The 13982-nt window shown below is 32.1% G+C and overlaps 1 protein-coding gene across 50 annotated transcripts in view; it reads right to left on the bottom strand.

Moving 5' to 3' along the window:
* Positions 1 to 13982, bottom strand: part of LOC143222798 (CUGBP Elav-like family member 2) — a 316460-nt gene that overhangs the window by 29812 nt on the left and 272666 nt on the right. For 21 of the 50 annotated variants that reach the window (XM_076449788.1, XM_076449785.1, XM_076449792.1 and 18 more), the window contains 4 exons: positions 12185 to 12310; positions 5354 to 5433; positions 3349 to 3489; positions 1143 to 1221 (listed from right to left, as the gene is read on the bottom strand). In XM_076449788.1, coding sequence (XP_076305903.1) covers positions 1143 to 1221; positions 3349 to 3489; positions 5354 to 5433; positions 12185 to 12310 — 426 coding nt within the window. Of the gene's footprint in view, positions 1 to 1142; positions 1222 to 3348; positions 3490 to 5353; positions 5434 to 12121; positions 12311 to 13982 lie in introns of all 50 variants that reach the window. The other 29 variants (XM_076449809.1, XM_076449805.1, XM_076449821.1 and 26 more) reach the window with 5 other exon arrangements.

Below are 13982 nucleotides of genomic sequence, written 5' to 3'. Positions count from 1 at the left end.
TATAAAAAACTTACTTCGGAAAAAAGCTTGCAAATAATGCTGACCACCTAATTTTTGTTAAGCCAGAAAATTTAGATTACAAAAGTAATGAAATGTAATGAAGCACACAATAAATCCTAAGTGTTAAACTTATGTTGTATTCTAATTGTTAATAATTACATTACAAAAATATACACAAGTAGTATATTCAAGATGAAACTAAATACTCATACTATAAAAACTAATCTTATTTTAAAGTTCATTAAAACTAGCAAACTTGTCACTTTTTTATACTTTACATGGACTATATATAACCAAATCAGATTATCAAAATATAGCACAATTCCTATGAATACAGTACCATTCAAGGTTTAGTAACTACTTAATGAACTCAGATTTAATTAATATACAAGTCAAATAAAGCACTGAAAATAACATGTTTATATTTCACTCCATGTTTATCAATGTATAAAGCAGTAAAAGAAGTAATGAATCAAATAAAAAAATAGAAAAAAACATTAAATAAAACTGAGCAGTTATCTTTGAAGATTAAATTTATATATTGTGCATATATTACTGTTTAACCACTTTTCTTTTTATCATCAAATATATTATTTATTTATACAGTAAAGCTATATATGAACATGAATTTCATTGTTATTTGTTTTTACATGTACACACACACATTATATTATATAATTACACAGCTTGTACACACTGTTTGGAAAAGAAAGAACAATACACAAAGTAAACAGCCATAAAATAATGGTATTTAAATGGCATTCAAAATGGATATTTGCTGTATATATCAGCAGTGGATACTGTATAGCATACAGTTTAAAGTAAGTAGTCAAGTTTTATGATAAAAAAACATTAGTTCTAATTTACTAGATGCATTCCATTTCATGTTAAACAGAACATTATACATATCTTACTTTAAAAAAATCAAAGTATTGAGTTATTAAGGCTTGTATTTAACTTAAAAAAGTAAGGTTTTATGTATGTGTGTATGAAAACTGCTATCAAACAAAACAAGTAATAAAGATTTCTTAAACAACAAATATCAGGTTTGCATTCAGTGTTTAAGCCAACAATTCTATATTTATCATGGCACATCTTAACATATTTACAGTAATTATTCAAGACATAGAAGCCTCACATACCGTAACATTCACCTCCAGCTAACTGCGGAAGGTTGGTGAAACCTCCAAAGGCCCCAGTCTGAGCAGCCTGCTGAAGAAGCTAACATTGAGAACAAAAAAAAAAAAAAATTCCGTATAACCAGACCAGGACACTTTTTAAAATTAAAGGCATCTGGATTCCTTGGAAATCAATCTTCATGGCATATAATACAACACAGAGCATTTTTCTCTCTCTCTTTTAGTTTTTGTTATGTATGTAATTCTATAACTAATATTACTTGTGTTTAATATATTATACACTTTCATTACAGCATCACTTTAGTACACTATTTTTAACACTTACGATTGTAGCAGCGATACACTTCTACTCATTCCTTCAGCAATTTATTTTAATAACCATGTTATAACATGATCATTTTCAAAATAGTTAACCATATTTTAAAATTGCACATAAAAATGCATCCATCTTACAGATGTATCCATGCACTATGTTACGTTTACTATTATTATCCTATGATGGTAGTGTGGCTAATTAGACATTTACTAGTTCAATACACGTTCCATTAATTCAAAAATAAAAAGAAAAATTAATTACTCACATAAATCATTTTCTAGTACTGTTTTTAAAGTCTTCAAATAAAACTCCAAATTAGCATATTTGCATATGAAAGTTTTAAGATGAGTTTTGTAAATGATTAATATTTTTAGTGATCGGTTCCTACAACTTGCAGAATGGTAGTGTGTGTTTTGGACACTAAAACAAATACAAGATTTTTACACATTGCCATAACTAATTTTTAACTGGTACACTAAAGATAAGGCAGCTAGCCAAATCACTCACCACTAACTTGTTGGTTACTTAAATCTGATCAAGTTGTGGAATTTGACCATTACTCTTGCAACACACCTACTTTCACAAAGAGAGAGTTACAAATTTGTGGCAATGAGACACAAACTTCAAACTCCTGAATTTAGTCTACAGACTAACAACTATGTTACAACATGACCATTAAAAGTTTTGAATAACAAGAATAATATTAATGGTAAAGATTTTGAAAGATATATATTCACCTGAATCTGTGGTAAGAAAGAAACTACAATATGTTGAAAACGCCCTTAGCTGTACTACTCAATAAAGACTGATAAATTATTATATAAGTGTGTATTTTATTTATATTTTGTTAGCAAACTGTTAATTCTGGAGAAAAATCAGGTATTTTTTTAACCCTGCATGTATTATATGCTTGATAATTTAAAAAAATTAAAAAAAACAAATATTAATTTCCCATTCATTACACTTATTACCAGATTGCCTCTAATATAAAGGTTTTGAAAATTTTGGGTCTGGATAATACATGAATGCCTCATAAGCATTTTCAAACCTTTTATTTTAAATTAAAACTTACTTACACCAGTATAAGACTTAGAAAATAATAAGCTACACTTTAGTCAAATATAAAACATAACAATCATTAAAACATTTACAACTGGAGACAAGATTTAAATTTGCTTCAAATCACACTGTAAAAACTTTGTTTTTGAAGTGATTTTTAATATCTAAACAAATTACAATTTGTTCTAGTATTTTATCAACTAGTCAATCAAATAATACAGGATCAAGTCAGTTGTTGGCCACAGTCTATCAACAAATAATTTGACATTTCAAGGCTGTTGAATAAAAGATCTTCAACTAAATTATCTTACATTTACATTGTTATTCAATTAATTAATTAATACCACAAACCACTTTTAACTTTGGCAAAATCACGACAGATTCAACTTAAACAAAATAAATTTGTGTACTAGTAAATGTGAATATATAAATTCAGCTCAAAGCCAGTCACTTAGGTTTTGTTCACAATATTTGTCAATGAAATGAAATCAGCCATGATAATATTAAGATTATGCTATATGTATATAAAACAAAAAATTAAATTACAACACAAATATATAAGTGAGTAAAATATAGTGATAGGTTAGCCTCACTGTAAACAATATTTAGATATTCAACCCCAATAATCTATAGAAGGTCAAGTCCAGCTTAGAACATTTAAATAAAGTTTATACAAATGTACAAAGAAGCACAAAAGGTTGTTTGTTGACAATATGAATGTGGGTGGTTCACTAAGGCCTACCTTTTAATCACATCATTTATGAATTTCTATAAATCACTGATTTCTATAAAACTGCTCATTTCAAATATGGTACTAATACACTGTACACTTACTGATAAGTACTGTGGTGCTAAAGTACTAATATTTCCAAAATTAGTCATATTCCATAAGTTAGCCATCATCTGCTGTTGTCGTTTTTGATCCTTTTCTTTTTGAGTATCAGCAAATTTTACCACCAGAGGACTGCTACAACCCTACAATAAGATGGAAAAAGAAAATTCAGAATTTTAAAAATAAAAACAAACCAATACTCATACACACATATACAGTACTGTGCAAAAATGTTAGGACATGAGAATATTTTGTCATTCTTTCCATTTCATGGGCTAATTCTTCCATGTCATTACAGAATGTAAATTTCAATACTATGGTAATGCTTCACTGATTCCTGTTGACAACTGAATGAGCCAGGACGAGAATACTTATCATTCTTTAGAATTCCCATACACTTTCAGACAGAACATGTCATAAGGGTTCTGCTTGAATGAGCAAACTGATCAAATTTAGGGTCTGAAATAACTGTCATGGTATGGTATGCAGTGTCTTGACTATATAGAAAAACCTAGGATATGGTACTAGTATATGCTAAAAGATATGCTAAATTTAATAGTACTCCACAGAGAAACCTTCATAAAAAAACTATATATTAAGTTTGTTCTCATGCCATGGCCCAAAAAACAGAGAAATGACAGTAGAGCAGAGAGTTTGCATAAAAACTTCCCAAGATGCCAGTGGGACTCTCCAATGAATTACCACAGACTTTATATGTTTCCCCTAACACTATCAAATACACTCTAGGTCATGAAATTGTGACATATAAATTTGGAAATAGGAAAGAAAGAGGCAGAAAGAACAACTAAACTCAATGATACTGACATTAAAGATCTTCGTAAATATGGCCTCTGGGACAGAAAAAAAACTACACTGATCTCAAGCACAAGATAAATGACCATGTACCAAATGACACAAGTGTGTCCAGACCTACAGTATTAAGAAGACTCACCGAGAATGGAATATTTGGTTATATGGCAGTTAAAAACCTTTATTTCAGTCTCCAAATATTGTCAAGAGACGGAAATTTGTTAAAAGGTACAAAGATTAAATTGCTGACAATTGGAAAAAGTGTGTTATGGATGGATGAGTCCAAGTTCGGAATATTTGGTTTAAATGTAGGTTGTATGTCAGACAGAAGAAAGATACCTCAATGCATAGCACCTACCATGAAGCATGGGATGATTTGTGGGCATATTTCTGATAGTGCAACACGAGATATTTGCAAAGCAGGTGAAATAATAGAGCAGCACAAGTACTATCAGTTTCTGATCCACTGTGGTATTCTCAGTGATTTGCATATCACAAACAAAGATTTCTACTACCAAGAACATAACAACCTTAAACACTGATCCAACCTACGAAAAAATTTGTGTACAGCATTTTGTTGATTTCAAAAAGAAGCAAACTACCTGCTGTTCATAGAGTTTTCATAGATAAATTTTTATAAAACTTTCAATGGAACTAGCAGATCTAGTTAATGATTTTATTCACACATTTGACTTATAGATTGTTTATATTTGTACAAGTGTCTTTTAATATGTTGTTGTGGGTTATCATTAACTGTAGCCCTAGCATTTGATGCAAAATCCTATAAAATAATAATAATCTGGTTACAAGCACTAAAGTAAAAAACAAATATGCCAATTGTAAAGGCTTGAGAATCATTTCACCCTTAAAATATTAGTAGAATACAGCAATAAAATACTAGTTTTGCACTTTCAGTACTTATGCTGCATGGTTATATCAAATTCCAATGGAAGGCGACATAGTATTGCATTTTCACTTTAGAAATATCCAAGAGCTGCCACAGCTATAATGAGTCATATCATTAAATAATATGAGACCAATACATTAAGAGTATAATAGTTATAGTTGCTATTCATACTAATAGGAAATTGAAGCTAGTTACAAAAGTGGACACTACTCCTGAAGTGAAGAAATTGACTTGTATTATTTTAACCAAAAGAAATGTTTAAGAAAATTTGTTTGTTTTATATTACTTACTTCCATAGTCTGGGAGTGATTCATGCCTTTGATGGCATTAATTGCACACTGGCGAGACCCGTAAGTCACAAATCCACAACCTGAAGAGAAAAATTCAGGATATTTGAAAACAAGCAAAACAACACGTTTTTTTGAAAAGAACCATTTTAATGTTTCTGTTGACAATTATGAAATACATCTTTTGTGCAAATTCCTTAAGTTATGAATTAGGTAGTTAAATTGAAACTTTGAGCACTTTGTCATCAAACACGTATATATACATCTTTGTTCAAACTGTCATAAAGTGTTAAATCAAGACAACTTTTATTTATATAGCGTTTCCTCAGTTCTAAGTAAGTTGTTATAATCTGGTGTACTTTTATTGTAAAACCATTATCATAGCTGACACTGATAAAACCTAAAAATATATATTTACCTCCATGCATAATTCAAAATCAATACTTACTTATATGAAAAGACAAAACTTTTAATTAAAATATCTGCAAAACGTTGCACAGAGTAGTTTTATTTTAAGGGTTAAAAGTTATTTATAAGGGAATGTTTCAGACACCCGTTTCCCCTTGGACTACTTCCTACATTGGAGCACGTGCTTATTAGGAAAATCATCACTACGTACCAGCGCTAGATATAAGTTCCCATTGTTATAAGCTTATGAGAATGACTGCAAGGTCAGCCTCAAACTGCGCACCTTGAAAGACTTTCTATATACCCCTCACTGAACAAAATAAGGTGGTGATTTCCAAGGTCAGTCACATTTAAAAAGATGCAATAAGTGTTCACTAGATCCACATCAAAGAATTTAACAAATATGTGACTCCACTTTCTTAGGTCACGTTTCTTATGGAAATAGCTGTTGAATTCAATATACAATAAAGCCCTAACTAGGCAATTTAGCAGCTAAAGTAGGCCACCATATTTGCGCCCCTTTTCCTCTAAACGTTTTGTGAACGGAGTATTTAGCCTGTGAACTATTAGCACACTCGTTCAGTTTTGTTTTTTTTGACAAGTAACATAACATAGACTGGTTTTTTTCTTTCGGAATTAACTTTTAACTTTGAGAAGGCGAAAGCGTTGCTCCAAAATAAAGGTGTGGGTGCTGTGTTAAATGTTACATTTTTTTTTTTCTTTTTGGTTTTACACTGTTTAACGATCTCGCTTTATGAATATTATTCTTTGTAAAAGGACCGAAAGAGCCATCCAGTCATAAAGAATCAGTGGGTGCAGTGCATGCAGAATGTTGGGAAATTACTGTGAATAAAACATGTAAGCGCTACGCATATCGTCCGCAGCGCCGCGCCACTGTATTAGTGCATGCGAGGAATTCCCATAAAGTGCGATTAATTCGTTGCACGTGTGTATTATTTAAAAAGTTTCATTATTTTTCTGTTTAACATTTCATTTTCGTATCAATCTAAGCCAAAAGTATAAGCAACTACGATAAAGGGTGTATGTGTTAATCTGTGTGTATGTTAGCGCGCGCACGCACACACACACACACACACAACATTCTTTGGATAAAAAAAAAGAAAATATAAAAGTTAGTTCACAAAGTAATAAATTACACACACACTAAATAAATTATATTACGGGTTTTCTTTTAAATCGCGCAAAGTATTCTTAAGTGCTCAAAACTGATATATCTTTTTTCACACGCTCACAATTATTTTCTCCCCATTGTCAGTCATAAAAATACGATAGAACTAAATGTGCATTGCTAGTATAGCTTCGAGATCTCTCAAATAGTTTGCTTGTTTGTTTGTAATTAAACACAAAGAACTATCCATGCTCTGCCAACCACGGGTATCGATACTCTGTTTCAAGCATATAAGCCCGCAGACATGCCGCTGTGCCACTGGTGGGCTCTCTCAAGTACTCACAGACAATTCGACTACAAATCAAATGCGTTATTTTACGTTTATCTTCTCCAATTTCACGAGATTCCGAATATTTCTCGATCAGTTATAAATCTGTTATGATGTGACGTTAAACATTATCAACCAAGAAAGAGTGCGAATGTTCTCCTGAATTCCTACAACAGCGCACTAAAGTTACGATGTTTTTCATGTAATTTCATCAGCCGTTGAGTGCACGCTTAGCAATTACATATGAAATATTTGAATTCCGTGTCCGAAGTTTAAATCATACATGTGGGTTTTAAATCCTATAAAAACATGACAGATTTTGTTTGTTGAATTTCGCACTAATCTATATGAGGGATATCTGCGTTAACCGTCTCTAATTTGGAAGCAACAGATTAGAAAGAAAGTAGCTAGTCAATACAGCTTCACTGCAAACTATTGGATTACCTCTAACCTTCATTGTGCGATTAACCGTCACATTATGATGGTATCACGGATATTGTTTGTTTTGAATTTCGCGCAAAGCTACTCGAGGGCTATCTGCGCTAGCTGTCTTTAGTTTAGTAGTGTAAGACTAGAGGGAAGGCAGCTATTCATCACGACCCACCACCAACTCTAGGGCTACTCTTTTACCAACGAATAGTGGGATTGCCCGTCACATTGTAACGCTCCTACGGCTGAAACGGCGAGCATGCTTGGTGTGACGGGGATTCGAACCCGCGACTCTTGGATTACGAGTCGAGTGTCTTAACCACCTGGCCATGCCGGGCCCTAAAACGGATAAAATGGCTAGTATGCTCGGTGAAAACTTGCAGATTGCCCTAAATACCAGGATATACAAGATACAAAACAATATATTAGTATAATATAACGAAAAAAAAAAGATTTATAACAGAAGGCTTGGAAGAAACAATTAAAACGTTCCAAGCAAGAAAAATCATCCGTACAAAATGCTTGAAAGCAACACAACAATCAAAAGTTTCTTGCAAGTCACTACAAAATACTTTAAGCATAGAGAATTATCACAAGTATGCAGTTTAAACAGGGCACTTTTGTTTATTATAGAAAACAGGTCTGCTTTTTGTTACACGTGGTCTGGCTAATACTCTTCTGCAAGTCCATCTGACACCAAGCCTATAGTGCATCGTTTCTGGCTTGAGATCAGCTATTAAACAAAGAGAAGTGAGTTGAAGTTCCAAAATTATCCATTTGACGTCGTGCAACATAGTTTCTATTCCAATTAATGGCTGTACTAACACTTTTTATTTTGAAATTGTTCGTGTAGAATATGCTACAGTAGTAGTAGTATTTTTAAACCTAAGAACACATGCTAAAGCAGATCAAAATAAAATGCAACCAACCCAAGCAGGAGGAAGTAAAAGTACTTACCTGTAAGTATACTATGACTAACAATAATGTCAACTCCTGTTCACGTTTACCAGGTATTCACCGACACTTAAGTATGCACAGACAAACAATGAGGACCTTTTGTATGGATGACCCATTTAATTCAACGTACTGGAAAAGTATTTCACCTTAACTCACTGTGGGACAACTTTATGTAAGCTACGGTTATATTTTGATGCCTAGGACTAACGTAATAAAATAGCATCAAAAATCTAACTTTAGTTACCTTTAAACGTTAATCTTTGAAAATCAAATAAAACTGAGTATTTCAAACTATTTTTGTTGTTATTGTTCAGCTGAATATATCATTTCTGCTCACTAGCAACTCAACTACATTTATAACATACTGCACCAAAAAACAACTTGTGTAGTTCTTGTACAGTGAGGACTATACAACCTCCAAAAATAGAGCCTCTAATTGCGGAAAAACGGTTAAGAGCTACAAATGATAACGATATACAACGTGGTTTACACACGCTGAAGAGGTAGCATTCAAATATAACTGACTTTGACCTCTTAATTAAAAACGAAACAAAGTGTGACCAAATAATTTTCTCTGCAACCATTTAAGATAATTTAAAAGAAAATCTCCGCTGCTACCGTGACAACAATACAGAATAAATACAGTATATTCACAAAATTGGCACTTTTATTGAATTTTCTTCACGTGATTTCCTCAACGTTTCAGAATTAGGATTGAAAGAGATGGCTGACAATGACTACTTAGTATCAATGAAATAGCAAATAAAAGTTTGGAATGCACCGTCTACTAAAAAAAAATATTTATAGACGTTCTAAGATATTAATGAACCTATCTATTTGCTGGTTTATTATATATTCGAACACACACACACGTGCACACGTCTTAGGTTAGAACTTTGAATTAAAACCACTTTGTATGTATTTTTTAGTTTAGTATATGGACTTACGACTAACTTAAATTTTGTCAGACATCGTAAAAATATTACTAATGGCGAGAAGGGGGTCACTTAACTAAAGGAACAATGCATTCTTATCCCATGAGCCCGAGAGTTTTTATTTTCTCGAAATTTTTACAATGTTTATGCTAATCCCTGTACGCTGAATCCGAAAATATCCATTTTCTCCATTACATATAGATATTTCACAAAATGTCATATGCACTATTACATAAGTGAATCATTTCCACTGAAATTGGGTCACATTTTGTTATGCTTAAAATGCGGACAACCACTGGCTATAGATTTTTCTAAACGTGTGAGACTAATTGATCAATTTAGAACTCACGAGAAACACACCACTAGTACATAAACGATTAACAGGCCACATGACGTGTCATTTTTGGATAGCATTTGTTTATGCGTTATTTTCTCTTTTCAACATTATTTCTTCATTGCTATGGCAACAAACATATACGCTTCAAGTGTGGGAAATCGACGAATTAATCTTGGCTGTATCCGTTTTTAATTGTTTTTATAAACAATGTTTCACTGGTCAATTAAGTTTAATACGCGAAGCACGAGTTTAACATAAGTTGAAACATTATTGTTAGCAGCACACTTTATGTGCTAACGTGTCTTAATTACCATTATAAAATCGTGAGTATCAATATCAGTTGTAAAGGTGATTCACACACACAACAGCTTCACAATTATTCCTACCTAAACAACCTCTCAGAATCTTACAATATCAGTAAATAAACCAAATATTCCAGTCTGCACGAAACTTATCCAACTACTTTGAACTATTCACCTAGAAACTAAAGCAAAGGTTATTTCCTCTAGACGAAAAAACAGAAAACTTCACACTCTCGCATAGTGATATCAAAGACATGTTTATGAGAAGAAACTGTATCAGGACGTTTATCTAGCCAGGTTGTGAACGCCTTTTAATATTTTAAATAAAGTACTTTGTGTAAAACTAAGCTCATAAAATGATATGTTTCTACTTAACATTAATCAAACATTTACTTTATTACGTTTTCTTACACTATACATCTCCTTGTCCAACAGGAAGAACTGAGTGTTGTTATGCAATAATAAATATTCAAATTAAAGAAACAGCTTATGGTCATTTAACTTTCCCACATATACAGTTTTATAAGCATGAATCTTGAATAGTGACACATCATCCAATATTCGTCACTTTTATGTAGTCTAAACTCTAGCCTTTTGAATTAGTATTTTAAGATATAAGCTTTGTTGATGATACTGTTAAAAATCACCAATACATGACCTTACTCAACCCTTGAAAAAAAGTTTCCACATTAGTTATTTAGTTATGTTTCAGCATCATTCATTAGAAAAATATAATATATATTTTAGATATTATTTAAAACTCGTGGGCTACACGTCTAGAAATATATTCACATAACAAGAACGATTCTTGGTATTACAGCTGAATGATGACAAAGTCAGTTTTTTTATTAATAAGGATTTAGTTGAAATAATCGTAACTTTTCTATCTGACCTCTTACAATCTACAATAAAATTTACCATCAACTTACAAAATTGGGAAACAAATGTAACCCATTATCCGAACTATAGTTAAAAACATTTTTTTTGTAATATTTTAACTTTCAGCAAATTATTTCACTTGTAAAGTCCAAATAATATATTTTACTATCAATGACCAATTTTTAGGTTTTATTCTATGCAATGTTAAAAAAAAATATTCTTGCATAGAAGTATATTTTCGACACAGTCTCTTAAGAAAACATGTACATGAAATGAATGGTCTACGGAAAAGCAAACTAATAACGTGTGGCAAGTTTCTTGTAATATCGACAAAAGTATAATTAAATGCTGCAAGTGAACAAATAGTACATCTTAGTGAAGACGTGACAAATACCAATAACCTTGTTAACACAGAAAGAATCAGAGATTACCATTAATTATCGATGTTACCAACTACCTAGCAACATAAGGCATTAAAGACTACCATTCACAAATTTTCTCATCAACTAGTTGGTAAAATAAAGAGCTGGACAACATTGCTACATGTCTCTCCAATCAACTAGCTGGTACAGTAAAGAGCTGGACAACATAGCTAATTGTATATCCAACCAACTAGCTGGTTCAATAAAGATGTAAAGAATATTGCTAATTGTCTCTCTAATCAACTAGCTGTAATAATAAGGAACTAATCATTACTACTCCTAATTATCCTTTTATCAACAAGTTTGAACCCCAAGAAATTATTCCTACTAATCGTTTTCATCAGTTAGCTGTCACAATAAGTAGAGGTTTATCAATGATATATCACTTACTAAAATAGCAAGTAAAGTTGATAATTACCATTGTACGCCTATATAATAAATAAATAATTAGGTATAGTGACTATCGCCACTAGATATAAATATACTATATTTGACATTTTCAATCATAACAGCACTTTATAAGGCATGGGGCTAGGCAGACTCACCAGCCACTCTTCAGGTTCAGACAGATTTCCCTAAATTCTGCCCTGTTAACAGAAGAGTCCCCGAGTAGAGTACATTCTTCTATATGACATCGAAACTTACCTTTACTCTGTCCATTGGCGTCCATGAGTATTGTACATTCTTCTATGTGACATCGAAACTTACCTTTACTCTGTCCATTGGCGTCCCTGAGTACTGTACATTCTTCTATAGAGCCAAAGGGGGAGAACATAATTCTAACATCATTCTCGTTGCACTTTTTAGAGAGCATTCCAATGAAGAGTTTTCTTTCTGTAACGTAAAAACATTAATTATTCTGCATGCAACGTTTTCTATACATAGCCAAAACATGAGTTTACTTAACACATTAAATACCATCCACAATAAACGTTAAATTATGAAAACATTCGTCAACACTAAGTCAATGCAAAAGGATTATCACGTGAACTTTTTTTTTTTTATTATTATTCAGCAACACTCGGACTGTAATGCACACAACAAAAATTAAGTACAGTGGAATCCCTCTAAAGCAGCCACCTTCGGGACTGAGACAAACTGGCCTGATTAGAGGGGTTCCACTGTACATAATTAGGGATTATGTAAACAAAAAAAGGGACTGCGTTTGAATGACCGCTTGCAAGGGGTGACTGAATATGACGGGTGGCCGCTTAGAGGGGTTCCACTGTATATGTATACAATAAATGTTTTATACGATATTACAGCTAATGCTTTAACGTAAACAGTAACACAACAAAATCATTAAAATCTGTAATAACGTTTTGCAATCTTGATGTTTTTCGTTTCATACGAGTTATTAAGCAACAATAAAAAAATGTATATAGACATAAAAGGTAATAAAATACATTGTGATTAAGGTTTTTAGATGATTACGACAACCCATGTTATTGACTTAACACATTACAGCTACGTTATGACCGTCTTTACAGCTGCCATTATTATTATGACAGAAAGTTTATTTTGTAATCGATTTTTTATTGATCATTTACACGAATAATAACAGCGTAAAAACTACTAATATGTATGTGAGGACTAATAAAACCATGCACTTGAGATCAGAAGCCTTGTTAATGTTAACTTGCACATGACCACCGATGATAAATGAAATTACCTTACGAACATTTTAGAGAATTAATGTTCAGCTCTTAATCACAAAAGAAAAACTGCACGAATAGTCGTCATGAAGTCATACAACTATAAATCAATCCAAAAGGAAAGATTTATCTAGATATATATTTATATCTGTGGGTAGACATATGAATGTATGAAATCAGTTTTTTTATAGGAGTGTTTACATTATATTACAAATGGTTATTTAATGAGAAAGAAAAATCCTTCAGATTCAACAGTAGAAAACGTCCATGTTAGAGTAAGTAGTGTGTGGTTCAACTGTTATCTAGGCCCAAACCTTTACTGAAACCAAGTTTTGAATGGTTAAGACTGGTGGTAAGATATTTAGCAGTCCCCTGAAAGGATGTACAAAAAAAAAAAAAAGTTCTCAGCATGTGATTTCTTGATTTATGAGAAGACCGAAAACAAAATTTACTGTGATATTTTCATATTTTTTTAAATGTTTAGTTGCCTGAACACATTACCTGAGACGCCAATATCATTTTATATGGAACACTACTTTCGTAATACAATGTTTTACTTTATTCAGACCCCCGCTAGTACAGCGGTAAGTCTATGGGTTTACAATGCTAAAATCAGGGGTTCGATTTCCCTCGGTAGCTCGATGTGGCTTTGCTACAAGAAAACAAACACACATTTTATTCAATTAAATGGATACATCGTAAATCACCAAATATTACAACTAGTCTAATTTATAAGATTCTTAGCAATGAGTAGGAAAATGCCAGTTATAACACCAGTTCAAAGAACTATTACAATAAAGTACTGCAACTGGTGTTAGAACTTTACGTTACAGCGTTGAATACAATTTAAA

The sequence above is a fragment of the Tachypleus tridentatus genome, chromosome 8, assembly GCF_004210375.1.
Source record: "Tachypleus tridentatus isolate NWPU-2018 chromosome 8, ASM421037v1, whole genome shotgun sequence".
NCBI classification, from domain to species: domain Eukaryota; kingdom Metazoa; phylum Arthropoda; class Merostomata; order Xiphosura; family Limulidae; genus Tachypleus; species Tachypleus tridentatus.
This window is presented reverse-complemented; position numbering and strand designations above follow the sequence as displayed.